General features: G+C 51.5%; 7 protein-coding genes across 7 annotated transcripts; 5 read left to right on the forward strand and 2 right to left on the reverse strand.

Annotated features, from left to right (window-relative positions):
• Positions 1-2990: 2990 nt before the first annotated feature.
• Triagg1_3291 (uncharacterized protein) lies at positions 2991-3833 on the forward strand (the record flags this gene model as incomplete). The annotated part of the gene is made up of 1 exon (XM_062897567.1): positions 2991-3833. One exon carries the CDS (start codon positions 2991-2993, stop codon positions 3831-3833), a length of 843 nt encoding a protein of 280 aa, XP_062757815.1.
• A 295-nt stretch (positions 3834-4128) lies between these two features.
• On the reverse strand, positions 4129-5012 carry Triagg1_3292 (uncharacterized protein; the record flags this gene model as incomplete). The annotated part of the gene is made up of 2 exons (XM_062897568.1): positions 4129-4790; positions 4865-5012. The coding sequence occupies 2 exons, from the start codon at positions 5010-5012 to the stop codon at positions 4129-4131; spliced, it is 810 nt and encodes a 269-aa protein (XP_062757816.1).
• A 1704-nt stretch (positions 5013-6716) lies between these two features.
• Triagg1_3293 (uncharacterized protein) lies at positions 6717-7628 on the forward strand (the record flags this gene model as incomplete). The annotated part of the gene is made up of 2 exons (XM_062897569.1): positions 6717-7317; positions 7387-7628. 2 exons carry the CDS (start codon positions 6717-6719, stop codon positions 7626-7628), a joined length of 843 nt encoding a protein of 280 aa, XP_062757817.1.
• Positions 7629-8465: 837 nt separating this feature from the next.
• On the forward strand, positions 8466-10863 carry Triagg1_3294 (uncharacterized protein; the record flags this gene model as incomplete). Its single annotated transcript, XM_062897570.1, has 2 exons — positions 8466-8602; positions 8739-10863. 2 exons carry the CDS (start codon positions 8466-8468, stop codon positions 10861-10863), a joined length of 2262 nt encoding a protein of 753 aa, XP_062757818.1.
• A 383-nt stretch (positions 10864-11246) lies between these two features.
• Triagg1_3295 (uncharacterized protein) lies at positions 11247-12468 on the reverse strand (the record flags this gene model as incomplete). The annotated part of the gene is made up of 2 exons (XM_062897571.1): positions 11247-12188; positions 12253-12468. The coding sequence occupies 2 exons, from the start codon at positions 12466-12468 to the stop codon at positions 11247-11249; spliced, it is 1158 nt and encodes a 385-aa protein (XP_062757819.1).
• Positions 12469-18198: 5730 nt separating this feature from the next.
• Triagg1_3296 (uncharacterized protein) lies at positions 18199-19860 on the forward strand (the record flags this gene model as incomplete). Its single annotated transcript, XM_062897572.1, has 1 exon — positions 18199-19860. One exon carries the CDS (start codon positions 18199-18201, stop codon positions 19858-19860), a length of 1662 nt encoding a protein of 553 aa, XP_062757820.1.
• Positions 19861-21368: 1508 nt separating this feature from the next.
• Positions 21369-27384, forward strand: Triagg1_3297 (uncharacterized protein; the record flags this gene model as incomplete). The annotated part of the gene is made up of 3 exons (XM_062897573.1): positions 21369-21832; positions 21900-27258; positions 27322-27384. The coding sequence occupies 3 exons, from the start codon at positions 21369-21371 to the stop codon at positions 27382-27384; spliced, it is 5886 nt and encodes a 1961-aa protein (XP_062757821.1).
• Between the last annotated feature and the right edge of the window lie 156 nt (positions 27385-27540).

The raw sequence follows: 27540 nt of genomic DNA on the forward strand, positions 1-27540 counted from the left end.
GCCCTATCGCCGCGGCGTTAATTGTCTTTGAGCAAGGGCAGAAACGTAATCGCCTACATGTATCGTTACGGTGCGGAATTCCGCTCTGTTGAGTCTCCAGTTGTATAAGCTCCAACATACGAGTTCTATTACAGGCTGTTACATAAGGCCATGCAGTCAAGTAGTACGGGTCGGTTACCAGGCAGTTCGTTCAACCCATGTAACGAAGGTATGACCAGGAGCGGAACGGCGGCCGACCCCTGACAGGAAAAAAAACGGGACACTACCGTGCCGGTGGGACGTCAACAAGAAACAAAGAATTGGAGAGGACGCTTCCCATTAGGCAACTGCACGGCTGGGATACTCCAGCTCCAGCTCCAGCGACTGCCGGTCTTACATAGTGGAAGTCGGAGCGGCGCCGCCACTTTATTCATTGCTGAGCCCACAGTTTTAGCTCAACACACTGCTTGGGCTCATCGAAATAGTGCCCGAAGCATCGTTCCATTCGCTCATCTCCGTCCCGGCTTGCATACAAGGTGGTTTTCGTCGCCATGAATTTCCTGTTTTGATAGGACCCGTGGGCGTGGGTTTCTCACTTCTTGTCGCTTATTGCTCTTTTGGGCGTATTCTATCCAATCGTTTTGTAGCTCAGCCGGCCCCCTAAAATAAGAGGCAAGAAGAGACGGGGTCAAGAATCCTTTGCCGTTTCTATTCTGTGTTCCGATTCCACCCTTGTTCCGCTAACTTACTGGTACTAATAGGTATGCCGCAATAGCCGTCCGAGCCGGGTGCTTACCCGTACAAATCTGACATTCGTCGGTCATGGTTCGGAATCTCCAGCGCGTGAGAACATTTGGAGGTTAGAGGCTGGAAGTTGGAGACTGAAGTTGGAGTTTGGAGGCTCATCTGTGGGACATGCCGAATGATTCTCCGAGAAAATGCGCGATTGAGGTGGTATTTTAATTCAATTATGACACGGATACCAAGATGGCGTGGTGGTTTAGTAAACTTGAAGATGCTTGGCCAAAACAGATGGGTTGTTGAATCGTCAACTACATCATAACAATACACACAAACCTTCAAATTCAGATTCAATCTAGTCCTCGGATAGATTCAATTGCATGACATAAATCAGATTCGGCACTCGTAACTGAGGTTTTGTGTTCACTTGTGTAGGGTTACTTATCACTACTAAACATAAAATGGGGAGAAGAGGGGACTGTTTAGTAATTGAAAAGTCTGGCGGAAGTTGAAACAAAGAGGAGAGGGACGAGCGGTTTTTTTCTACACTAGCTCAACGAAACATTGAAAAAAATGAATCAATATAAGTAATAGGAGGTTGCCGTGCCTTAAGACAGAATAGCATGATGGAACCGCTGGTTATGCTTACTTGCCCAGCGTGAGGAGTTTAAGCAAAGCACACATGGAGAGTATTTTACGCCAAGCAGAGTAAGATCAATGCCATATTCGGTCAGTGTATGTAGAAAGAACAGCATCAGATGATTTACCGTGCATATTCGGCTTCATTGATCCATTTCAGAGAATCCAATAATACAAACAACAATTTATCTAGGGGCAGATTCAGGCACGTTATGTCTTTAGGAAGAAAGAAAGTCTACGCGGAGTCCATTGTCTGTGTTTTCAGTACTTTTTAAAGCTGTGAAAGCAATTGGAAACGACTTGCGTTATTCGACGCATATCAACATCGATATAGTTCGCGCTCACAGAGGAGATCCGCACGCTGCTCCCTCTGAGGCCTAGATGGGATGACTAGCCATTCAGAAACAACTGCGTTCTAATACACAAAGCAAATTTTATAACAACTGGGCCTTCGTCAATTGTGCTCCTGGAAGCGTGTCGTGTAAAATATCGATGAGTCTCCTTTTGAACGTCGCAACATTCTTCTTTCAAGACTGCAAGACCCATGGAAATGGCAGATTTCAACAATAACTATGAGGCAAATGCTCTTTCTTGCTATATGCAGTATGAATGTGAAGTTACAAGTTACTGGAAAATTTGGGATGCAGTGGGAGACATACTGCCTTTGCAGAATAAGATGAAAGGGGCGGGATGAACAAAGTGATGTTGAGACTGAGAAACAATGAGTCGAAGCAAATGGACAGATGACTTTGAATACATGTATTATTTACTGCTAGTAAATTAGTGGTATACGTCTGCCTTTTCCATTTTTACAATTTTTTCCTATCCGACAATGCATCATTGTGTTTATTTCACTGACACTTGGAGAATCCAGCTGAAATATCCCTTTTGAGTAATACTAGATGCAAAAGCCGAAATCCAGGTTGCCTTACCATATTAAAAGACAACGGTGCGAGAGCAAATCAAGCATCATTCAACTTGGCTATTACAGCCTTGTTTCTTAAAGTGTAACTTGTCCAATCTCTTTCATTTAAAACAAGACTGTAAATAACCCTCGTTTATACAGGGTATGTAACTAGGCTAATCCAGCTTAGTCACCTCAATGGATTCAGCATCGGCCAAAGTGCTATGTCAATCAAGTCTAATATGCATTCATACATGTACGTGTGACTTCCATCCATTGTCATTACCATCATTGCAATGCCTTTTTGCTTGTAATCAGTAACCATGTCCGGCAGTATCCGCTTCCACCAAAAGTCCAAAACTGGCTGTAAGAGGTGCAAATCGCGTCGCGTCAAGGCAAATACTTACCGCCGCCGGTTTCCATCCGTAGGAGACACGAGCTGACCGAATGCCAGTGTGATGAAAGAAAGCCACAATGCACTGGTCGCCGACGCCGCGGAGATGAGTGCGTATATATATCCATGAGGGAAGATGCTGGCCCTACCACTTCATTCAGATGTGAAAGTAATACGCCGCAACCATCCACGCAGCCACTTCTTCAGACTCTATCAGAAGGTCCTCACTACAGCGCCAAGCACTTGCTGGATCTTCGTCTAATGCACCAGTACAGCATCTTTACAGTTCAGTCGTTTGAAGCCGCCTAGCGCAATGAAAGGGTTTCAGACGCAATGTTGAGGGAGGTACCCCAACTCGCTCTGGAACACGAGTTTCTCATGGACACAGTCCTCCTTGTCGCCATGACTCACCTCGCTTATACCGACCCCGTGTCTCGAGAGAGTCTGCCTATCTATCTATACCGCGACCAGGCCCTACGCAGTTTTCGGCAGGCCGTTGCAGGCATAACAGCGCAAAACATCAGTGCCGTCAGAGCTGCATCACACTTATTAGCGGTGGTCTCTTTCGCGATAGACCGCGTGACCAAGCATTCCGGCATATGGGTCACCAATTGGCTAGCCCTGGCGGTAGGCCAGAGGAACTTCCCGTCCAACGGAAGATTATATGGACTTTCATCCGGCCAGACAGGCAGCCGCTCCACGGGCTCTCTATACGGATCGTTTAGCGATATCTCGCTGCCTGCGGCAGTACTGCCTCAGATCCAAGACATACTCCCAAAGGAGGAAAGCGATTGCGATTGGGGGCGACGAGGCACTCTCTACGAGGTCACGGCGAGCCTCGGGAGGCTCATTGCCATCTTGGGAGAACCCCACGAGCAATTATGGCTGGAGAAGAAGATCAAGGCATGGGCTTTTGATGTTGCGCCCAGTGAATTTCTCGAAATGGTACAACGGGGAAGCCACCGTGCTTTGATCATCTTGGCTTACTACCTTGTTCTTCTTAACCTTCTTCCAGCGACATGGATTTATCAGGATGTGGCCAGTCACGACATGGAGGCAATAGAGGAAAGTGTGGGGGTGGAATGGCGGAAATACATATCAATCCCAAAGATGGCAATGCAGCTAGATGACAAGGTTTCCATTGTCCGGCTTCTCACCAACGAAACACAGGTTTAATATCTAGGCAATGAAGGGACTTTTATAAACCATGTAATACGTTGTCTAGTCATCTAGCAGCGGAAAGCACTCGGAAAACTATCTAAGAATAATATAAAAGGATTCGCCCTGGTTGATCAAAACCCATCACCTACTCCGAAAATCTAGATATGGCCAAAAGTCGGAAGAAAAAGAAGTAAAAACTAGGAAAAGAAAAACAGATTACCTTTTCAACCAATATAATCCGGCTAAACCATCATGTATAACCACGCTCGTCGTGACGTCGCCTTGCCAACTCAGAACACCGTAGTCTAGATTACAGCAGCTCTTCGCCTTGCAGATGCTCCATTCCCTTATCTTTTCGCACGTACTCGGATAGATGGAAGTAGCCCAAGATCGCCAGGACAATCAACATCAAAGTTGAGTCGCAGACGTAGAGGTACGCTTCAGACGTCATGATTGCCGAGTCATTGCTGCCAGTGAACTCGATAAGACGGAAAACAGATCGGACAAATATCAAGGCGCTGCTGGAATAGAGAAGGAATATGATGCCTTTCCACCGCATTCGGTTACGGCTGTCCAGTGTATAGCTCTCAGGGGTTGGGTTCCTGTCAAGTCGGCGCTGGAATACAATTGCTGTGACCACAAAGAGCCCGAAAGAGATGAGCTGCGCGACCAGGCCAACGAGGATAATTGCTTTCCCCAGGCTAAAGTTGTTTGTCAACAAGCCGGAACCCGCAAGCTGGACGACAAAGGACAGGACATCGCCTCCCACAAATATCTTTGTGAGCCATGCCGGTCGAATCGGAGTGTATGCTTCGGCGCGCACCGCAATAATTAACCGTCCGAGTACGATGTAGATGGAGGCTGCAAAGAGAGCCGGGGCAACGAGGATGAGGAGTGTCTGTATGACGAAGAGAGCCACGTTTGTTTCATCTTTGCTTGCCAAGTAGCGAACAACGTAGCCAACGCTTTCGACTATCGACAATGGGAATCAGTCCGAGCTGTGATATTTCGGGGGAGAGAACCATGGAAAGGCAACTGGAACATACAACTACCGCCAACAACAAGTGGCAGAAAATGCCACACGCGGAGACGAGAGACGATGAAGATGTGGTAAATGGTAGCAATGCCGAAGAGAATAGCAAATAGCAGGGCTGCTGCAGGGCTGAGGTTGTAGCTCCAAGGACCGAGGACCATTGCGAGAGTGCACTGGGAGTTGAAGTTGAGAGAGGTTGAGAATTGACAGGTTATAAACCAAATTTACAACAAGCAGATGCTCCTTGGGTATATATACATACCCAACATAGATACTGATGGTTTATATGTTTTTGCTGCTGTATCATGCTGGGCCTCGCACATCGCACGTCGCACCTCGGATATCGCATCTCGCATCTCGCTCAGCATCCATAGCCGCATTCGTTGTAATTAGACGCCAGCCAGTTATCCATGCAAGCAATACGGAAAAGTCTTTGTCGAAAGAGATGTATCCGATGCGTTCAGTAATTAATCTCCTTAATTATCCTGTCTCCTGTTCTGTGAAAAGACAAATATAATGAGCCCATAATGGGACTACAGGGTACCTACACAACGTGGAACAAATAAAAAGGTTCTGTCCAACCAATCTGGAACGGATCATCAGAAAAATACATGTAAGTAATAAATGAGATGGATTGGGGAATATCAAACTAGGTATATGAGCTTACTTATGTTTCTATACTCGTTCATATCCTCGCGCCATCACCAGAAACTGGCTCGATGCGTCCCAGAGCACTACACCCACAAGTGTTGTCGATTCCGTGGGGATTCCGTCCAACCCCCTGCCAATCATTTAATATGCGCTTTCAACTATCAATGTCTGCCTTGCCGATAGTGCGTGTATAGCAGTTGATGTGGACTGGTAACAGCAGTGCCATTTCACTAATACGGTTCCATGTTTTCCTTGGCCTTGGAAATGGCAGCCACTGTTAAGCGCACGCCCTTCTTTGAGACTCTCTAGAGACATGATGCCTCATCCGCAGCTATAGTGAATCATGGCACTGGTGTAGCGGCTGTATATGGCTCCCTGCTGCATGATGCCGCAGTCGCGAATCAACTTGAACATGAATTTTCCATGTGTTACAACTGCCTTTTCAGATTGAATATGTGAAGCCTGCGGCTTTAATTGAATACGTGTAGAGTGGAGAGCAGCAGTAGCCGCATGCATTCTTTCCGGCATCATAATACTATTGCACGTCGCCTTATCAGACTTGGTAAGCCTGAACCACCTCTGTATTGATGCGGCAGCTCCCTGTTCCCTCACCTTCTTGTTTCAGTTACTGTAACGTTTGTAAGATGGCGTTAAAACGCCGCAAAGGGTAACTCAGGGTAACTCGGATCCTTTTCCATGTGATGATTGGTTTCTGCTCCACAAAGACTACTACTATAATATTACCTAGTTTGCGCACACCGGTTATCGGCACCTCTTATATAGTGTTCATGATTCCTGACCTCGTTTGTAGAGCACTACAGAATTTCCATTCCTTTGCACCACCAACGGGCGCTCTGTGGAGGTGTAGTGAGGCTTTAGGTCTTTAGAATACATGTACATAAGCCTGTATATAATGCACCCCTCTTGTAGTGCCGAAGTTCCGTGTAAACGGCACATTGTTTGTATTGGTGATTCCAAACTTCATCTCTACACTCGGTGTTATACTCTCTGAATCTCCGTCTTTGAGTGCCGAAGTTCCGCGCTGTGGGAATGGAACAGGTTGGTTCCCAAACATTGGAGATGGATGAAGATGAAGGCTCTCCGAAGCCGCATATAAATATCCCCGCCGATCCCTTTCTGTTGTTACCTCCATGATATACCCATCAGCGTTTATTAGAAAGTCAACTTGTATATATTCATCCCAGACACATAAAATGGTGGCCAAGACTGGACTGCTCCTAGCCGGCGCGGCCCTTGCTGCTGCTGGTGGTGTCAATCGCAGTCTTCCCCTTCCTCCTGGCACCCGAACTCTCAAAAGCCTTGCTTCTTTAGCCACCGACACAGCCGTTACAGGCACTGCCGCGGTGTACGGGATCAACGACAACGAGAATGTCAACGGCGGTCTTGGATGCAGAGCCTACTACGGCGACGGCAGCACCAACGATGGCTGGCCGTCCATCAGCCAATGGGTCTCGTTCAACTACATCTGGCAAGTCAACTACAACAGCATTCAGAACTCGTGCAGTCAGTACAACGTCCCCAATCTCTCCGACGACGAGATGAACGACCTGGAGAACGGCATCAACGACATTGCCAACCAGTTCAACATCGACCATCGCTTCATTCTGGCTGAAATCTTGACGGAGTCTTCCGGCTGTGTCCGAGTCCCCACCACGGGTGGTCCATCGACCGGCATCTGGAATCCTGGCCTGTTGCAAGACTTTGATGGATACTACACCTGCAACTGCGATACTTATAATGGCGTGTACAACGAGTACGGCGAGACCTGTGGTGTGGTCAACCCGTGTCCATCAGGTAAGTATAACTTTTCACGAAGAACTCTTGGTTCCAATCTTTGTCCTTGGACTGACCATACCGCTATAGACACAATCACCAACATGATTCGAGAGGGCGCCGTGGGTACCGATAACGGAGTCGGTCTTAGTTTTCTCATCAACGCAGCTGAGGCTCAGGGCGCCCAGGACGCCCAGGTCTTTTACGTTGCGTCTGAGTGGTACAACCAAGGAGAGTACTCGCCCAACGTAGGGGGATCTTTAAACGCAAACTGTTATGCCAGTAAAGTGGCTCAGTGGCTCACTGGATGCACAAATCCGGTTTCATGCTAACATGTTAGTCTTGAATTCGTTTCAAAATAGATGATAATATCTTGCTTCCAATCCTTTATGCTCCGAGAACTATACATGTAGTCTACTCTAGTATTATCTACAAACTGGGCATGTCATGTAGCCGGCTGATTGCACCATCTCATGCGCAAACACTTGCCTTGTCGCATCCATGTCTTTCTCCTTGACTAAACTTCCATCATCAGGTACTCAAGCATATAACTTGCACTAAATCCAGTCCCGCCATACCCTCTGATGCTTCGCCGCATGAAAACACCGTATGAGCCGTTTTATTCCTCAAACCTTGGCGCCATTCTTTTGTACATCTCTTGGTTGAAATATAGACTGTGTGTGGAGGAGTGTGTCAACTAGCCTCATCTTGGTCACTGGCCCTCCGCCGTGAGACCAGATGGCGCGCGTATTATTAATACTCTTACTACCTAGTAATTAAGCAGTAGGTTAAGTATATACTATATATAATGTTTTATATACTTGAAACTAATTCGCTAGCCTTTCTTTATAGCGTTTTATAGCTCTAATCAGCGAATTCTACATTCCTTATATCGGTCCAACTTAGGGTACTAAATTCTTGTGGGGTACAGGGTCCTGGGTACATGTAGACTCCACACAAGCTTGATCGGGTTAGTAAGCCTTGATTCACTGCAACTTGACCACGGCAGTGGCGCAGCTAATCCTCAGCCTCAGACCTTGTTCAATTCACATCGTCTCTTGGTCGAAACTACTAACAAACAACAAGACAGAGAGCGAGCAAGCTGGGGAAGTTGGCAGCTTTGATATTCTATTCCACCAGCCACTGACTGAGCATTTGTGCGCCCCAGCATGGGCGATCGGGGCGACGGCTGGATCACCGTGGGCCGACGCTTGGCCCTTGACGGAGAACCGCCATGGGCCGAACAAGAGGTGAGGGAGCGGGAGGCCATTGCGGCGTGGGATCATGACGAGCAGTGGCCGAGCGTGTGAGTCATTCGAACGAGATGCAGCCGGGGTTCAAGGCAGTTGGCGGCTACAATTGGAACCAGTTGTGTAGCTGTGAGAAGAAGGAAGCAAAAGAAACATTGGAAGCTAATTCGGACAAATGCATCCTCGACACAGGCACAAACCAAACTTCAACGGTCCTGAAGCAAAACGATTCGATTCCCGTCTAACCCATCTCGACCACCTCGGCGGCGGCGCCTTTGGCCGTGTGGACAAAGTGACACATGATGCCGTTTGCCTCGCTCGGAAGCGCATCATGCGCCGCCGTGGGCTTACAATCGACGACTTGCGCCAGGAAGGGCTGACGATGCGCAAGCTGGACCATCGCCACGTCGTCAAGCTGGTGGCGGCTTACATGCCTCGGCCGCACGAACTATGCCTGCTCATCTGGCCCGCTGCCGTTTGCGATCTCGACACTCTGCTGGACAATCTAGACTCGATACGCGCAGGCACGGGAGACCGCGAGGACGTCTTAGCACGGCTCGACGCACTAGAGATCAACGACTTGAGCGCAATTGAGCCCTCGACTGTGACGCAAAACATGGACTCGCTTGCAAGATGCCCGTTTGAGTTCCTCCGCGGCGTTGTTGGCTGTGCGGCTCGCGCAATGGCGTACTGCCATCACAACGACGTTCGCCATCTAGATATAAAGCCCTCGAATATCTTGCTCAAGCCCGGCCGGGTGTATTTGGCCGACTTTGGCATTTCCAAGGATGTCAGTGGCCAGGAACAAACCACCATCGACGGCAATCCTGGCACAGAAAAGTGGCGCGCGCCGGAGCTCTACAGCCAGGATAGTTCTAGTATGCAACTCTCGGATATGTATTCTCTGGGACTCGTCTATCTCAACATCGCAACGGTGCTGTACAATGTCAGGCTCTCCGAATTTGACGACGCCCTGACCTATCAAGCCGATCTCTCCCGCAGCGAGAAGCTCGCAATTCGGGAAGACAAGCTCAAGCGCCTCCTCGAAAAACTCACTTCCCATGCCTTGGTGACACCGCAATTCATGTTTACTTACGAGGGCCAGGAAACAGTCAGGCCGCGACCTCTCGTGAATCTCATTACCAAGATGATATCACCCATGCCCCGTGCTCGACTACCGGCCGATAAAGTGGACGAGAAGCTATCCATGATCGGAGGCATTCACCAGATCTATCACGGCGAATGCTGCAAACGCCCAGCGTCCTGGGTTGAAGATAAGTGGGACAAGAAATTCGTCGCCCTGATGAGCCTCAAGGCGGAGAACGATGACTTGAAAAAGAAGATTGCCGACTTGCACGGCAGAGATGAGACGTACGAGAAACGCCTGGAGAATGCGCGAAAGGCGCACGAGCATGATGTCGCCAAGCTCCAGGCGCTATTGAAGAGCGCCGAGGAAAAAAGCCAACAGCTAGAGCAGGCTCAGGGAGGGCGCAGAAGAAACCATGATCGCGACCAGCATAACCAGCACCAGCACCGCCAGGCGGGCCAAGCATCAAAACCACGCAATGCTCCCCCTTCTCCCTCACCAGCTTCTCGAGGCGTCGGTCTCGGCCTGAAAAAAACACAGTCGACACCGTCAGCTATCCCACAGCGGCCACCGCTCCAGCCTCGGTACCAGACATCACCTCGGGCCTCCTCGGCCAGTTTTCATACGCCCACCCCGCCGTCTCGTTCAACGGAGTCGTTATCTCGATTCAGCAACACCTCAACAATCAAGGCCGTGCAACAAATATCGCCCGGCCTGCCGAATAGGACCCCGAGCACGACGAGCCTGTCGGGATACACGCTGCGGTCCAGGGGTTCGGGATCCAAACTGCCCCTTCCCGTGACTCCCGGCAGCCGATCAGGCACCCCCAACCTCAACCAGGAACAGAGCCTGACAGACAGCAGCATGGCTTCGTCCATCTTTTCCAGAAAGAGCGTGGACACCGTGCCAACGCCCGCTCACAACAGCCCAGCCGTAAGCAGAATATTAGAACCCGACGACAAACCAGATGTCCACTGGGGGGCACTTCCCATCCAGAGAGAACGAAGGGAACGAAGACCCTCGACGCCTCCGCCTCCTCCAAGCCCGGGCTTGTCGCTGTCTTCTTCGGTCATGTCATCGCCTACAGCACTGAGGGCTGACCTTTTGTACGGAGACGACGGAGACCCAAACGTGACTGTGAGGCCAAGGAAGATTGCCACGCTACAGCCAATGAAGAGTTGGGCTGAAGTGGCGAAGAAGGAAATCAAGCAGCTCAGGAGATTGCAGTGAAGAATACAAAAACAGAGATGAATTGAATAAGAGGGCAAGAGAAAATATGGTGCATTTTATGGGTGTTTTAAGCGTATATACCAAAAAGCATTGCGTTGTCGTGTTCTGAAGGGACATGACTTGCATAGATCGATATGAATGTCCTGAAATCATTCTCTATCATCACAATACCCCCTGCATATTAAAATAAGAATACATGTTCGTCGTCTATATTTCTTCTATGTTTTTAAATCCCTCGAAACGCCCAGCTCGGTTCAATCCGGCTCCCAGTGGTATATAGATAGTATACAACCATAATGTTACAATTATATCTCGTCATTTTATACAAGCTCTCCTTTTCCATCTCAAGAAAAACAAGTAAAAAAGCAGCCATCTTGCTCATGTTAGTCGCCTCGCTGGCCGACAACACGCTTCCCTGCCCACTTCAACATCCTGCCCTCCTGAGACTTGACCAGCGCGGCCCAAGACGGCGATAGGAATGGATCTTGCGTTTCCTCAACATTTTCCAATGCCTCATCTCTAGGCAGAGTGCTCCGGATCACCTCCAACAGTGGCAGTGCGGGAATAGCACTAAGTCCAACATTGGGCGGTGCATCATCGTACTCCAACTCATTCCGCCGACGGTTGTTGTTGCTCCTCTTCGTAGCGTCATCCCTTGTGCCCCGTTCTTGTTCGTCCAGGGATCTTTCCTCCTCGACAAGCTGGTGAAGGGCTTCTCCCCTGGCAATCCAATCCTCCCACGTCTTTTCGATTTTCAACTCCCACCAAAGCCGGGAGAGCTGCACGCTCCATCCAAACGTCTCCATCTTGAAACGATCCTCCCTCGCCGACTGACGCAAGTCTTGCTGCTTTCCTCTTCCCTTTTTCGAACCCTCTTCCGCTAATAACTCGTCCATCATGCGATCCCAGTCATCCTCCAACGCAGCTTCCGGAACAACCCTCTCATCAATATCCAAGATGTTCATGATCCGACTCTCGAAGATGCGGTTCTTGCGCCCAATCATCCTGGACATGACGTGCGGCTGGGGCTTCTTCAATCGCACAAACGGCTGGCCGTCTGCGGTGGCGCTCACGGAGGGGACTTTTCTGGGCCCTGTGAGCGAGTGCTTTGGTCGTGGGAGGATGCTGGAAGTGTATTTTGGGGGGTCGTTGGCTTTGGCGGTGTTGATGAGGAGTGGCTCGGGGGGGAGGACGGGTTTGTACTGTGGAGGATGCGGGATTGCGCGGGATGCGGCGGCTGTGTCGCGGACGGATTGAAGATGTTGCATGATTTGGGTGTGTTCGGGGGAATTGGGAGTTTGAGCTTTCGTGAGGAGGTTCAAGAACTGTATTTCATGTATTTGTTAGTTACAGAAGTTTCTTTTACGAATTCATGAGATGATGGCGCACCTTGTATCCCGCCGCCATGGCCGCATACACAAGCCTGAAGCTCGTATACCCCGAATTCTTCTCAAACCGTCTCCTCACAATCCGAGAAATCGGCTTCTGCGCAACATCTTGCGCCACGGGGATGCGACTCGCGGTTCGTATGAGGGCGCGATACAGGGCGAGCGCTGCGGTGCGATGCCGCGAGTTGCGGGCGGCGATGAACGTCGAGCGCGACATTGTTTGTGCGATGGAGTTCTCAGGGTGAGGGTCTTGTTTGGACAGCCATTGGGCGTATTATCGTGGGTGATTCATCATCATTCTTTGTTGGTGGTTTGAGTGCGGATTAGATTTGCGTGAGGAAGCTCTTTGGTGATCTTATCGACAAAGTGCTTGAATGGAGGGGTCCGTAGATTTTCCGCATTTGGCAGTGGAGACATCAATCAGATGTCAATCTTCCTCGCATCACCGACACCGACACTGACTAAGACGATAGACATGGAGTCACAAAAGACACGCTACAGAAATTGTGTCTTACATTCTACCATGACGATTGTCTTTGTTGCATCTTCCATGTGCCTGATTAAAAAAAAACACAAGGTGAGACAAGAGGCGCATTCCACGTTGGCCATGTCTCACTTCGGTCTTGTTCGTATTCGGACTCGCAAAAGCTTATGCGAGACCAATTGTCCAACAAGACTAAAACCGGCCATGTGCTCAACTCCATCTCGAAAATCCTGCAGGAATGCGAGACTAGCAAACAACAAATACGATTACTCGATATTGATTCCCAATATTGATCATGATTATATGGTGAGATGCAGCACTAGGTGCTTCTTTCATCCCTAATACTTGTCTGTACCTGGCCGGGACCAAGGTGGTCATCAGGTATTAGCATTAGCCCGGTCACCATCTCTTCGCAATCAAGTCACCACCGTCTCATCTCTTTGGTGATTAGGTCACTACCCATTTCCCGAAAGCTTGCTATTAATACCACCGATGGCTGATGTGTTGTTGTGTTATCGCGGGGTGGCGTCACGTTTAGCTGTCAGCGCCCTTTAGCTCTGGCCTTAACCTACAAGTAGATGTCATGATATTTTAGCCCAAAAGCATGTCACTCACTACGCATCTCAGATCAGATGCTTATCATCCAGAAAGAGACGCAAATGGGACGAATGAATGATTCAACAGAGTTCGCCTAGAGTCATGGCATGTGAAAGAGGGTTTGGCCATGTCCTCCTATCTGCAGGGCAAGCCAGCCATGTGCAAGCTGCCCATTGTCGATTTTCCATTGGCAGCTCTGAGGGGCCAATAGCACCCCATCCAGCACCCCCTTACACCGACTTGATTGGCTTCCCGACAAGTCACACGGATAGATGTGATCTATACAGTATGTTTTGCCAAAAACACTCCAGTACGACTAGGATCAGAAGTCGTGGGGTAGTTGTCAGCTTGAGATGGTCCAGGGCTCATGAGCCGAGGCGATGGTTCAAGGGAGAGACGGCTTCGGTTCGAGAATCACGCCATGGCCTGTCCCCAGCGTACGAACCATTGCATCATGAGACAAACGGTGAACAGCTTCATCTCTCAACTCTATCCTGGTTTGAGTTTTTTTAAGGTTTTGATAATGCGACTCTCGTCATCCCATATGCACTGATATACCCAACTTCGGCCAACTACTATGGAGGTGAAATCTTACGACCCGTCAAGGTATGGGATACTGCCAAGCAAGGAAATCTCAAAGGCCAAGACTGGCCCAGAGCATCGGGATTGTGACTATCATTGGCGGCCCAAAAAGGGCAACGAGCATTTACGAGATGAAAAAAACATCAGCACTTGGTAATAGTACCCACGCGGCATCTGATCAAGTCGACGCCAATCTCAAAGGGCTGACTTGGGCTTTTGAGAGAGAGAGAGAGACGTACTCGTAATCCTCCTACGAGGCCTCGTCGCCATGGCCTTTGGCTTGGGTACCGTGCCTGCGCGGCAGCTTACATGTCCACCACCAAGCTCGCTCTCGTTTGGACGCCTTCCATGGAGGTATGGAGAACACGTAGGGAGCGTTGCCTTGGATTGGGGAAGCGTGGCGCTGAGACTAAGAGCCGTGGCAGCACGCCCAGCCGGCTCCTGGCAAGGATCCTTCGACAGCTGTGCCGAGAACAAGAGGCAGACAACTGTCATTGCTTGCCTAGGGCTGATTTGAGGGCGCGCCGAGTTGTCATTGGCCTAGTCGTAAAAGCAATCCTCAGAACAAGAAGAGAGAGAAAAAAACCCCCCAGGACAGGAGAGGTCGAAGGAGTTGCCGCCGCTTGGTAAGCGCGCACTCCCCTTTCCGCTGAACCACTGGGGATCGATGATTCCACGTCTTCGGTGAGCATTACCAAGCGGAATATCCACCGGCCAAAGTGAAGCAATTTTTCTTCCCTCTTGGTCTTGACAGCAACGATGGGCCAGGATTTCGGAAGCGTAACAAGGCCGAGGCTAGGCAGAATGGGGATTTTTTTTCGAGCGTGGTGGAGCGTGACGGCTTCATCAGTTTAGCCTTGTGCAGCAAGAAGCAGAAGCAGAAGCAGAAACAAAAAAGCACGTCCCGGAAGATCGGGCCCGCGGACTCGGTCCCGGCCGAGGATTCTTCGTTTTTCGAGTCCCCGTTTTCTTCCACGGCGTCAGTCTTTTTGCTTTGGACGTGGCCGGGCTGGACTGGCGCGAGAAATTTCTCGCAGCAAGGCGGAGCCATAAGCGGGTTAAGGTTTTGATAGACGAGTCTTGAATAGGCCTGCATTTGTCTTGTTTTGTTTTGTCCTGTCCTGTCCGTGATTTGAGTTACTGTCCGAGTGCGTCGCATGGCCCTAGCCTTGATGCAGTATGCAGTAAGTGTAGGCCTTTGCATGCGAGTTTATGAGTAGGTAGGCACATTAGTAGCAATATGCGCATGAGTTTGCTGGTGCCAGGTGGTCCAGGCATCGTCGCGTCTTGTCCTTGACTATCGGCTGTTGTTACTGGCCGTGATGCAGGGCGCAACCAGGTCAGGCCAGCCACTGGACGGACGTCTCTCAGCCGCAAACAGTCGGTGAGGTGTGGCCCGACAAAGCCCGATTTTTGGCTTTTGAGTCCATCGCGGACTAGCATTTGCTCTAAATAGGGCGGAAGGGTCGGAGGTGGGACTGGTCCGTGTGGGAGCCGCAGATGGCTAGTGACACTTGGATTAAAGCAACTACTCGGAACTCTGTATCACCTCGGAACGAGAGAAGCAGGTCCTGTATTAACTGATTAGTTAGCATGTATGAGTGACGGCGAGAACGAGGACGGCACAAGGGTAGTGTCGGGCAACAGTTGGCCCCCATTGTGTTTGTGGAGAGAGGAGTTGAGAGACAGAGACAGAGCCAGAGCCAGAGCCAGACTCATCTGATGTCTGTCTCCCCCTCGCTTCGCTGCTGGACTGGACTGGACTGGACCAACGGGGGACACGGAGCGCGAGAGCAGCCCAGATTCATGCATGGCAGACCTAAAACAAACAAAACCTCGAATCCCACCTCGTTGACGTGCCACGCTTGGATCTGCCACCTGCGCATGTGCTCCCTCCGTTTCTGCCCATCCTTCGGCAGGTGGATTGACCAAGTGGGTGGCCAGCCATTGGACGACGGGAGCCCTTTTCCCTTCCATTCTATCCTGCCCTCGGAAAGGCGGGCTGATCCCTGTCAGAAACAAAGACCAAAAAGTAGGGGCTGATCTCCAAATTCTCCATTCGCCGGCAACGCACGCACTATCTTTTTTCGCTCGGCGGCCCGCCCACGACTGGCCACGGCGCCTGGCGAGTCCGAATACGCCGATGTGAACGAGGGACCAAGGAAAAAGGAAGAATGGAAGAAGGAGGACTCAGGAGAAAGACGAACACGCGAGTCCGACGTTGTAGCGTGATGGGTTGAATGCATGGACCGAGGAGAATAGAATCTACAGTCGAGAAGCTCAAGTCGGTCTGGAGGATACGAGTACACTCGACCCGGTACCGGTACATCAGGCGCCTGCACCACATCACGTCTTGGTTGTAGTATTCTCTACCTTCGCATCAGGCCCCGGACGGCTGCTGGCTGACTGGAGATGACGGGCCTCGACTTGTATGCAGTACAGGCGCGTAGCGGAACCTGTACAGTAAGCGCATGCCGCACATGTCATGTCTTCCGGCTGGGCATCGTCTGAGCTTGCTGCGTACTCCTTTATGGGTTTCCACTCGGCAAAGCAAAGAAAATCTCCCTCTAGCACGGGCACGAGCTAATATAGTAGAGAGACCCAGTTTGACTGACGCCTAGGTAGACAAGGTAAGCATTCGCAATGGAATACTTGTACCATCAGTTCCGTGGCCGTGGATATACGGTAGTATACGGAGTACACTTACTGCAACAAGTAAACAATCGGGGGGACTGGCCATCCCAAGTATCGTCCAGGTAGCGACATGTACATTCATGGTGCATCACAATGCAAGGGAGGGCCTGTCGACAGCCCCTCGAGCAGCCAAATGCGTGTCTCACTCTCCTCTTCCTTCAATGACGCACCGGTCACAGGTACATGGCCCGGACATGCCCAGTACCGCCCAGATCCGAGCGGCTGTCCCGGCTCCACGGACAACGTTCGAATCTGCTGCTTGTCAGTCTGCCGACCAAGTGGCGACATTCCTTGGAAAAAAAAAGAAAAAGGATAAAAAACCCAAAAGCCAATGAGCGCTAAGATGAAAACTTGCCAGGTACATGGAGGCATAAGTCCACATGTCCCACGCCACAGCCTTCCTCGGGTGCTGAAAAAGCTGTGCAACTCCAATCGCCACTTTGCGGCGCCCCATCTGACGGCTAACCTCGATACTACTAAGACCTAGTTTCTAGCAGCTGGTCTGGCCTCCTCGGACACTTTTTTTTACAAAGTACAGACATACATCATGTCTGTGTACTAATACGGCGTGCCGTCCATCATATTATTCGACTCTACTTGGCTCTGTTTCAGGTTTTGAATCCTCGAATCCTCCTTGGTCTCGCACTGACTCTCGCTGCTGCTCCCTCCGAACATTGGTTTTGAGCAAAGGATTGGGAAAAAAGGGAAGAAACGAAAAGAACCAAAAAAAGGGACGAAACAGAAAAACCCCCGATCTAGGTGTTCCTCCTCGGACTGCCGCGCACATCAAACTCCGCTTTGAATCGGACGCGGGCTTTTCTGTCACCCCTACGTACCCGTTCAGGGAACCCCCCGTACATGGTACATGTCCCCCGGCTGTCGTCCCACTAATAAGGCTCTGGTCGCGTGCGGGCTGATGTACCGGTAACCTCCGGCTCTCCCAGTTGCAGCCTCTCTTCTCGAAAGGGCTCAAGCTGTCTCTGTTCCTCTGTCGACAAGCCACATCAACAAAGCGACAATTGTTTTCTTCTTCTTCCTCTCTCGTCGTCGCTCCGTCGTTCTTTTCCCCATCTCTCCTTCATCATCGCATCGGTACCTGGAGTACGGCAGATCTCCAACTCAACTGCTCACCGGACTCAACCCTCGCTTATACATCTTAACCAACTTGCTATAAGCGCCGGTCGCTTCAACTTCTGTCAACCCGTCGCTCAGTCATTGATATCTTCACCACTCGAACTCCCACAATTCCTGTTACCGAACCCGTAGACGACGGCCATCGACAGTAAAGCTCATCTCATCCCGAATGTTCCTTGCTTCCACGGCGCGGCGTACAATTTCCTTGAATCTCAGCTCTCTCATATCCGACGACGAATACGAACCCACTACATAGACGCCTCTTTTTCATTTTGTCATATATACGATTGATATCCACCACGATTGCGCACACTTTATTCCTCTCCCACTCGTATGCCGACTATAGAATACGAAATAGAACGACCGTCCTGGTTTGTTCGTCCTCCTATCCCTGGTCCCAGGGCGGTGTTATAGAATTGCTTCACATATATATACACACACACAACCTTGGACACCATGATCGTACACTCAGGAGCGGCCCTTCACGGCCATGAATTCTCAACACCACCTGCAGAACAACCTCAGCCGAACCGCTTCTCCTTTCTGGCTGCTCTACGACCACTCTTTGACACCGAACCGACCACTCCCACAGAACCCACAGCTCCTACTTCACCTACTTCACCTACCTCACCAGTTCCCGACACCAACGACACTCTTCCACCTCGCTCGGCTTCCGTCGCCGAGACTCGCAATCCTCGTTCCTCTCTTGCAAGTCGACGTCGTACCACGTCTGACATCGCCACTGTCCGGTTCCGTGAGCCTCATTCCGATATTGTCGGCCAGTCCGACGTTCCCAGTGAGGATGAAGATTCCATCTCTGGTTCTGAAGCTAGCGAGCGGACAGACTCTTCAATTCGGCTCAAAAAGAGAAAGCGTGGACCGCGCAAGTCGTCGCGATATGCACTGGCATTCCCAGCGCCTGGCTTGCGCACCAAGCAGCGGGCCTTTTTCCAGATCCGGCCGCGAGTGTTGCTGCAACTTCAGAAGCTCGGGGAGAAGCGCGCGATTCCGGCGTTTGACGTGGTTCCGTCAAGTCTCATTGCGGGAAGTCTGATTATCCCGGCATTGGTCAAGGCGTTCCCTCGCATGTTCCACGCCAAGCCTCATCTTGGCCAGAACGATCTTCTCTTGGTCCGGAGGGACGACTTTGCCCACAAACACGATGGTCATGGCCCTGACAACGCATACGATAGCAGTAGCAGTCTGGATCATAAGGATGTTCTAGCCGTTATCTGCACATCCGAGGACGATGACTATGCTAAGATTGTGCTCCAGGATGGGACAAGCTGGGTTACTAGCGCTAGGGCCAATGGGTCATATGAGTTTAACCATATCAACGAACATGGGGAGGCTGTCAAAGCTCGATGGATTAAGCGACCCTTGTTTTCACCGAGGGCAAGCTGGGGATCTGCCCATACTGCCAACACAACTCCCTCATCACCGACTACTCCCACCACCCCAGACGGCAAGTGGACATTTAGCATCTTGGAGCCGTCAACACGCAGACATCCGGTACAAGGAATCCTGGATTCTACGTGCCTGGAAATTTACGATACATATACGACCATGTCCACATCCAGCGGCATCTACTCCCCCGTTACAGATATGAGTGGCATCTCAGAAGACACAACCAACACTGCAGAGGAGAGACCGTCGATGGAGGTTTCCGAATATAACAAGACCCTCATGATGGCCACGGCGACTTGGATCAGCCTCAGACAGAGGGGCTGGCCTGCCTCGGCCACTCCCAAGATTCCCCGAGCCGTATCCCAGCGCGTCAGCTCAGGGCGTGCTCAAGGAGGTGTCATCGAGAGCAGCAGCTCAGGAGAGGCGAATCCCCGAATTTCATTAGCCGATGCGTCACCCGAGGAACTGGCTGCTGCCCGCAACATGACCTCTGGTAAGCTTCGACGAGCAATGTCTTCGGGAAGCGAGTTTATGAGGAAAAGACGCGAGGCGGCGGCAGTGTCAGCGACGTCCAGCATCACGGAAAGAGAGTCGGACGAAAAGCATGCGGGTGATCTCAAGATCAGGGAGCAAACAGGGACATGCCGGACGCGTGTGCGGCGGCTAGCACAAAGAGTATTTCACCACTCGGGCAATCAACGAGTTTCATAACACATATGCCGTCATCATCTTTTGATGGAAGCTCCACCATTTGTGTGGCAATCTGCAGGGATGAGGAATTGTTTTTGTTCTTTTGTATATATTTTATGAGGGCAATGTGGATGGGACACAGACATTAGCATCACCAGCGTTGTTTTTCTTTGTTTTACGCCTCTGATTTGTAGGCTTGCAAATACATACTCTCCAATTACTAAATGAACTATCGATGAATTTGAATTGTATTGTGTTTTGAAATGCATTTGAAGCTGAGGGCATTTGTATGATTGATATTGGTGTGAGGCTCTAACATGGCACGAGACAGGGCTTGTTTCGCGGCTGAAGCTGCGTGTTCCGTCTTGGATGAGACCCCATTAAGCCTACATGTACCCTGTAGGGATGTTGAACCGGGATCAGTGCACATGACGCCTGTTTGTCATTCTTGAATTTGCAATCACTGCCGGCTTGTTCGGGGTGGCCCGTGATTCCGGGCTGAATATGTATGTAGATGCAGGGCATCTGGTGACAAAAATAGGCCGACACTGATTCGTGCAGCCGTGAATCTAACATGGACAATCAACGCGAATCAACCACTTCTGCGATGGCCAATTCTAGCATCTTGCATACATTTGTTCATAGACCAGTAAATCCATGCAAATACTTGCAAATGCCCGCATCATGAACCCCCCCGAAATATCTCCATCCCCCAAGCCCTTGTCTCGCCCCGTGATTTTGGAGCTGCAAGGCTCCAGTTCGGCGAGGCAGGCTGCCGCTACTGACGTGTTCCCAAGTGCCGTACGGAGGTGCGGAGGTGCGGAGGTACGGACCTGGAGTATGGCCTGGCGTGCTCCGTGACAAGTACCGTCTCCCCAAGCTGCCTAGAACGCTCCGGGGGGCTTCACAGGTGGCACTTGGAGCTAAAGTGCCTGCTAACGCGGCCGCTAAGGTGCCCGCTCTGAGCTCTTCCCGCTGGAAAGCATTGACGCATCAGTGCTGTGCTGCCTGTATATTCGCTGCTGTCGATGCCCTGGAGGTTGCAGCTGTTAGCAGTTCGTCGACAGTTGAGCACGCACTAGAAAGTCGAGGTACTCGCGGCAGCTGCTACAGCTGGGCACATGTGCATGTACCCATACCCGTCGGATTAGGCCCACGACCCTGTGTCGTAATGCCACTTGCTTTGATCCATCCATTGGAAATCCATTGGCCGTGCCTTTGAATCCTGCCCCTGCTTGCAACTAGCATCAGCATTATTGCTGGCGTCGTTTTGCATCTGTAACCGGCCTCTGCCATTCCCATTATCCCTTTTCCCCTCCGTATTATTTCATTTGCGTCCGCCGTCCTGCGGATTCCCCCATGGGTAGCCTCAGCGCCCGTCGCCGTCCTTGAAACGCCACGGTCGTTGCCCCAGAGCTTCGGCTTCGAGCAAAATCGCAGCCCTACCTCGATCCCCCCCCCCTTGAGCCGCGAACCCCTCTCTTGCGCTGCCAATTTCTCAGCCTCGCACAACGTCGACGAAAGCCACGATGGACGAAAACATCGGCCCCAGCCATGAAGGACCCGCGGCCGCCCTGTCTGCGAGTGCGGCATCGCACTTGATGACCAGCTTCGCCGCCTACGAGCCCATCTCGCGTGCCACCTCGCCTGGGCTGCCCTTTTCCAAGTCCGACGACGACGACAAGCGGCGATACCGACAGCGAACCTTTGCATACTTCCTCCAGCTGCCCTTTGAGGTCGAGGAGGAGGCCCAGCGCGATGCTGCCCTCCAGGGCATCCTCAAGCAGCTGTACATATCCATCCAGGCCGAGGACTTCTCTCCCGGTGCGCTGCACTGGACTAGGGAGCTCCAGGGATGGCTGAACCTCAAGTTTGAGATGCCCAGAGACCTGAGGGCCAAGCTGGCCAAGCTCTACTACTCGCTGGCTCTGGCTCCCGGCATAGACAGCAACGTCGCCGACAGATTTGTCCGAATGGCTGTCAATCTGACGAGGTGCGTGGGGTGGTGCGGGCAAGTGGGTTGCTAAATCAGCATCAGCTAACTCTTTATCTGAATCTAGGAAGAATCACTATCTGAAGCCCGGCGAAGATCTGACCCTCGACTGGAGACTTCTCTGGGATGAGGTCAAAGCATACGTGCTCCCCTCGGAGGTGGCAGCTCACCAGGCCAGCCGAAGACGAGCCGCCAAGCAGCTCCTGAGGCTGTCTCTCAATGCACACACGTATTTCGACCCCAGAGAGAGGTTAGCGATGATGCAGGAGTTTTTGCCCTTCTTCAGCCTCAACGACTTCCAGAACGCCTTCGTCGTAATAGGAGCTCTCAACAGCCTCCTGCCCAGCCACCCCGCCCCGGAGTCGGACGTGGGATCGCACCCGGCCGACTTCTTCCCGACTCTCTTCCACCTGTGGTCTTTGGTCAACAGATCCAAGGTTGTCGATGTGGCCTTTATAGACTTGTTCTCGCGGATAGCGAGAGATCATAGCAACTGCTCCTACATTTCCTTTGGGGAGCATGGCATCTTCACAAAGGCTCAGTCCGACCTCGTCTTTACGGCAATTCTGCGGCTCACCCAGATCCCGGTTGGTCAGGCCAATTCGCCCTATACGCCCCTCGACTATCTGGCTGGAACCGGCGTGTATTTCGAAAAGGACAAGAAAAAGTATCCCATCGCCTACATGATTGCCCGACTCATTGTGAGCTCTCTGTCTCCCATCTGCTGCGAGCATGACGAGTCCATCATGTCGAGCCTGGAAGGCCTGATAGAGTCTATCGATACATTTTTCCACCCCTCCAACCAGGGTGCCTGGTCGGGCATGCTTGCCCAGCTGGTTCTGTACCTGACGGACGCCTTTGTGTCCCGGTGGAACCGCGAACAGAGCTCGGAGCTAGAAGTTCCCAAGGATCGTAAGATCAACGACGCCTTGAAGAAGCGCTTCGTCAGTACTCTCAAGGAAGTCACTTTTATGGGAATCTTCTCCAAGAGCACTCGTGTTGCGCAGATATATAATAATGCGCTACAGGGTCTGGCCTACCTCGAGCCTGACCTGGTTCTTCCTGGCGCACTGCAGCGCTTCTACCCGAGTCTTCAGGGCTTGGTCGAGGTTCACAGAACCACCTCCAGTCTGAACGGCCTACAAATGATTGCCAACGTCATGTCCAAGCTCAAGGGCTATCGCTGCCACATTACTGCTCTCTTGGCCCTGGCGCTCCCTGGCATCGACGCAAATGATTTGAACAAGACACAGTATACCCTGCATTTTATCCAAGCCGTTGCTTACAGCATTCCCATCGTCCCGCTGACGAGCGGAGAGAGCCACATCCACGACACGACTTTGGCCATGGAATGGGTGCAGGGCGAGATGGCGCGCATGGAGCTCGAGGGACAGAATGTCAAGATTGACTATAATTCCGAACTCACAGACGAGGATGAGGCCATGATATTGAGATCCTCGACTGCCGGGTTTGGCGAATTCATCATCACGCTCTTGGGCAAAGTCTTTACTTTGCTGGAGAACCTCCCTGACGCTAACCAGGTGAGGGGAGGGACACCAGAGGACAGTGTTGTTAATGCTCTACCCGCCGCTCTTTCTCCTCTGTTCGCGTCAATGTCAGCGGATCTCTTCGACATTACTCTGGAAAAGATTGCGACCTTTGTTTCGTCGCACGTTGTCCACCAGGCGCGTGATGCCATGGCTTGGATCCTCAACGCCCTCTGCAAGGTCAACCCAGAGAAGACCCTCAAGGTGTTTATCCCCATGCTCGTGGTCAACATTCGCAATGAGATCGATCTCAACCACGCAGCTTCCGACCGTACTACTGGTACGGACTATCTGCCCAGAGATCGAGCCCTGGTGTGGTATGTCACCATGCTGGCCATGGCCGTTGTGCACGTTGGCCGTGAGGTCCTCAATTACAAGGACGAGCTGCTCGGAATCGCGCAGTACATGCAAGAAAAGTGCCGAGGCCTGCCTACTATCCTTGTCTCAAACTACATCCATCATCTGTTGCTCAACCTGACGCACACATACCCCATCGACCATGCCCTGTACGAACCCGATGTTCTCGAGAGAGGCCTTGATGTCGCCGACTGGGGCAAGACTACCACGCCCGCCGACCTTACCATTAAATGGCACCAGCCGTCGCCACCGGAGATTGATTTTGCCGTGGAGCTTTTTGCTTCGCAAATCAAGTCGGCGTCCGATCAGCTGGAGCTTTTGCTAAGCGATGATCCGCCCGTGAGTCGAAAGGGCAAGAACAAAGAGTGGTCCGACGAGGTATCCCGGTTGATGCAGCAGATTCGCCTGGTTATTAGCGGCATGGCTACCATGTTTGATCCGAAGCGGGCTTCGGGAGAGACTGCCGCCAAGGCTGGTGGCGGCGACGTCGACATGGATATTGATCAAGAAGAAGCGTCTGGGGATGTCGGCGACGACGACCCCCTTGCAGAGGTCGCCGAAGACGAAGAGCTGCGGCCTCAGTACAGGTACAAGGCTGGATACCTCCTGAGTCCAAGTGACCCCGTCTATGAGCGCATCCATGATTTGCGCGAGCAGCTTGGTGAGCTGCTGACCAAGACACACGCGTTCCTCACTCAAAATGAGGAGGATGATGTCGACTGTTTCACTACATTGTACATTGCTTACCGCACATGGATCACGGACGTTGGTATCGAACGGTCGGCGCACCCATTGGAGAGACATTTGCGACTGTACAAGTGCGATATTGCCGCCTTCAAGATCAAGGGCCTGAGAAAGGTTTATCCCCGCCCTCTGCTCATCAAGCGCGCTGAGGCGTATCAAATGCTGCGCATGAAGCACAATGCATCAGCTCGGCAAAAGAGCGAATTGGACAAGCGGCTGTTGTTGGATCTTGCACAGTCTTGTCTCTCCTCGTACGCAGACGTCCGTCGTATTGCCCAGGGCGCGCAAGACTCGTCGCTCAAGGTGCTCATTGGCGGCAAGCCCTTGGTTATCCCCGTCCTCCTGGAGGGTTTCAAAAAGAGCATCGAGACAAACGACCACGATCGAGTCAAGGGAGCCATGTATTCCCTGTTCTTCACATCGCTGCTGAGGACGCTTATCAGAGACTGGAGATTTGCCCCGGAGGCCTTGCGTCTCTACATCGAGACTGCTGGCATCGACAAGCCCTCAATACAATCTCTCGGAACATCCGTCATCTATTCGCTGATAGAATTCGGGAAGCCCTTTGAGAAGACGGTTTTGATCGACACCTCCTTGGTAGACACCATCAAGCCCGACGAGGACGTTTCATCGCCGATCCGCACTCGCAACCAGTTCATTCTGCAGAGGCGAGACAAGGTGGAAGCCTCCAAGGCGGAACTCGGACTCTGGCTGATCAAATTGGCCAAGGGAGCGCACTGGAAGATAGCGTCCCGGTGTGCCATTTTTGCAACCAACCTTTGCCTCCGCTTCGACACAATCGCCCCTATGGAATTCGTGGACTTGGTTGCGTACGGTACGAACGATCCGCATCCAGGCCTGAGAAACTATTATCTCTCTGCCTTTACTACACTCTTCTCGACCATTGATATGCGAGCGGTTTATGATCATGATTTCAACAATTATTTGCTTGAAAAGGAAGTGGATTATAGGAACAAAGTCCAGGTGCCCGTAGAGAAGGGCGACGCTGAGTTTACCCAAAAGTTCCTGGATGCGTTCGAGTCACCTCTCGAAGAGGCCGAATACATGGTGGATGCTGACCACCCCGGATGGTTGGTCTGGGGTAAAACCTTTACCGCGTTCCGAGCTCGCCCCAAGTACTTTGACAACTATGATGATACCGAGCGAGCGGTGCGTGACCACATTGGCAAGATTCTGACCAAGGAGTGGGTATCACAGTGCTTTGAGTATCTCAAACAGGAGCCTAGGGACTCCAGTACGGACAGATTCCGCATGCATGAGGTTTACCTTCTCATGCACGTCTTTGACTTGATGCACTATGGCCGGACGGTCGTCACTCTGGAAGACGTCAAGGAGCTCACCATTGAGGTCTACGGGGATGGTAATGATAAGCACCAGCACCGTGCTACGTCGGAGATTCTTGGTGCGTTGCTTGCCGGATCCAGCGATGATCCGCCGGAGATTCGAAACAAGGTCTGGGAGTTTGCCGCGCCCTTTATCTTGAAGATCTTTGAGAATGACCTGACCCCGGAGAATTTGCAATACTGGCTGACTTGCCTCCATCTCATCCTTGACTCCAAGGACCCGCGCCGGGCTCACGAGATTGTGGATCACCTCAAGTCGTTCCGTCTCGACATGAACTCCAACGCCGCCTTCAAGGAATCTTCCAAGATCCAGCTGCTTGAGTTTTCGATAGCTGATGCCGGATGGCATTTCCGCAATGAAAAGCCGCTTTTGGAGGATTTCTTGGCTCATATCGACCATCCTTACAAGGCTGTGCGTGAGGCCATTGCTCGTGTTATATCTATCATCTATAAGACGAGGTACTACGAAGCGTTTGAGAATGTGCCAGCACTACTAGAAGCCAACAAGAAGGCGTCATCGACTGGTCTGCGGCCATACAAAGCCTCGGAAGACTTTACGGCTACAATTATGAACACGTTTGACCGGCTCGAGAAGTGGCGCCTTGAGCGAACCCCAGGACAGCAGGAGCAGTCTCAATACACGTCCGGATCCAAGACTGTGCTGGTGTGGCTGGATTGTACATTGTCGTCTCACGAGTGCAGTCAGCTGGTGCCATTCTTTGCAACCCCGTTCATGGATCAGCTGCTCCACATGATGGACGTAAAGGAGGATCCCGAACTCATGAAGTTGGCGTATCATGTATACCGCCACCTCCCCAATATCCCTTTCCGCGACGGAGAAGATGCTCAATTCATCGATGGACTTGTCAGAATTGGCAGAACCGCGGCCAGCTGGCATCAACGGCTACGCGCGCTTGTCAATATGCAGGTCATTTACTTCCGCCGCATCTTCCTGACGGAAGAGCCCCAGCGCGACCTGTTATTTACCACTGTGTCTGACATGCTCGGCGACCCTCAGCTAGAAGTTCGAGCGTGTGCAGCGACGACGCTTGCCGGAATGATTCGCTGCTCTCCAAGCCGCATCCGCGATCCCATGATTGTTCGCCTCAAGCGTCGCTTCGAGACCGAGCTGGACCAAAACCCCATGCCTAAGCGTGGACCCAAGCTCCCTGGAACGGAGACCCCCGTGGACGTGCACAAGCAAATCAATAGGAGACATGCTGCCGTCTTGGGTCTTGGAGCGCTTATTGAGGCTTTCCCATATGCGACACCGCCTCCTATGTGGATGCCAGAGGTGCTGGCGACCGTGGCTCGACGAGCTGCGGGTGATCCAGGAGTTGTAGGCAAGGCCGCCAAAGGAATTCTTAGTGAATTCAAGAAGACGAGACAGGATAGCTGGACCGTTGATCAAAAGGTAAGAGTGCTCAACATTCACGTTGAATGCAAACAGAGAAGAGATGCTGACTAGTGTTTATAGTACTTCACTCAGGAGCAACTCGAGGACTTGGAAGGAGTCTTGTGGAAGAGCTACTTTGCTTGATTGCACTTTTTGTTATTGTTGTCCATGTTTTTCAGTTCGGAAAAAATGCATGTAGAGGGGGGTCGTTGGGAATTGTAGACGCAATATACTGCAGATTCGGCATCGGCATCGGCATCAGGCATCGGCATTGGTCTTTGGATGAAGGGAGCTCTAGGA

The sequence above is a fragment of the Trichoderma aggressivum genome (assembly GCF_033847375.1).
Source record: "Trichoderma aggressivum f. europaeum strain CBS 100526 chromosome Unknown scaffold_009, whole genome shotgun sequence".
NCBI lineage: Eukaryota > Fungi > Ascomycota > Sordariomycetes > Hypocreales > Hypocreaceae > Trichoderma > Trichoderma aggressivum.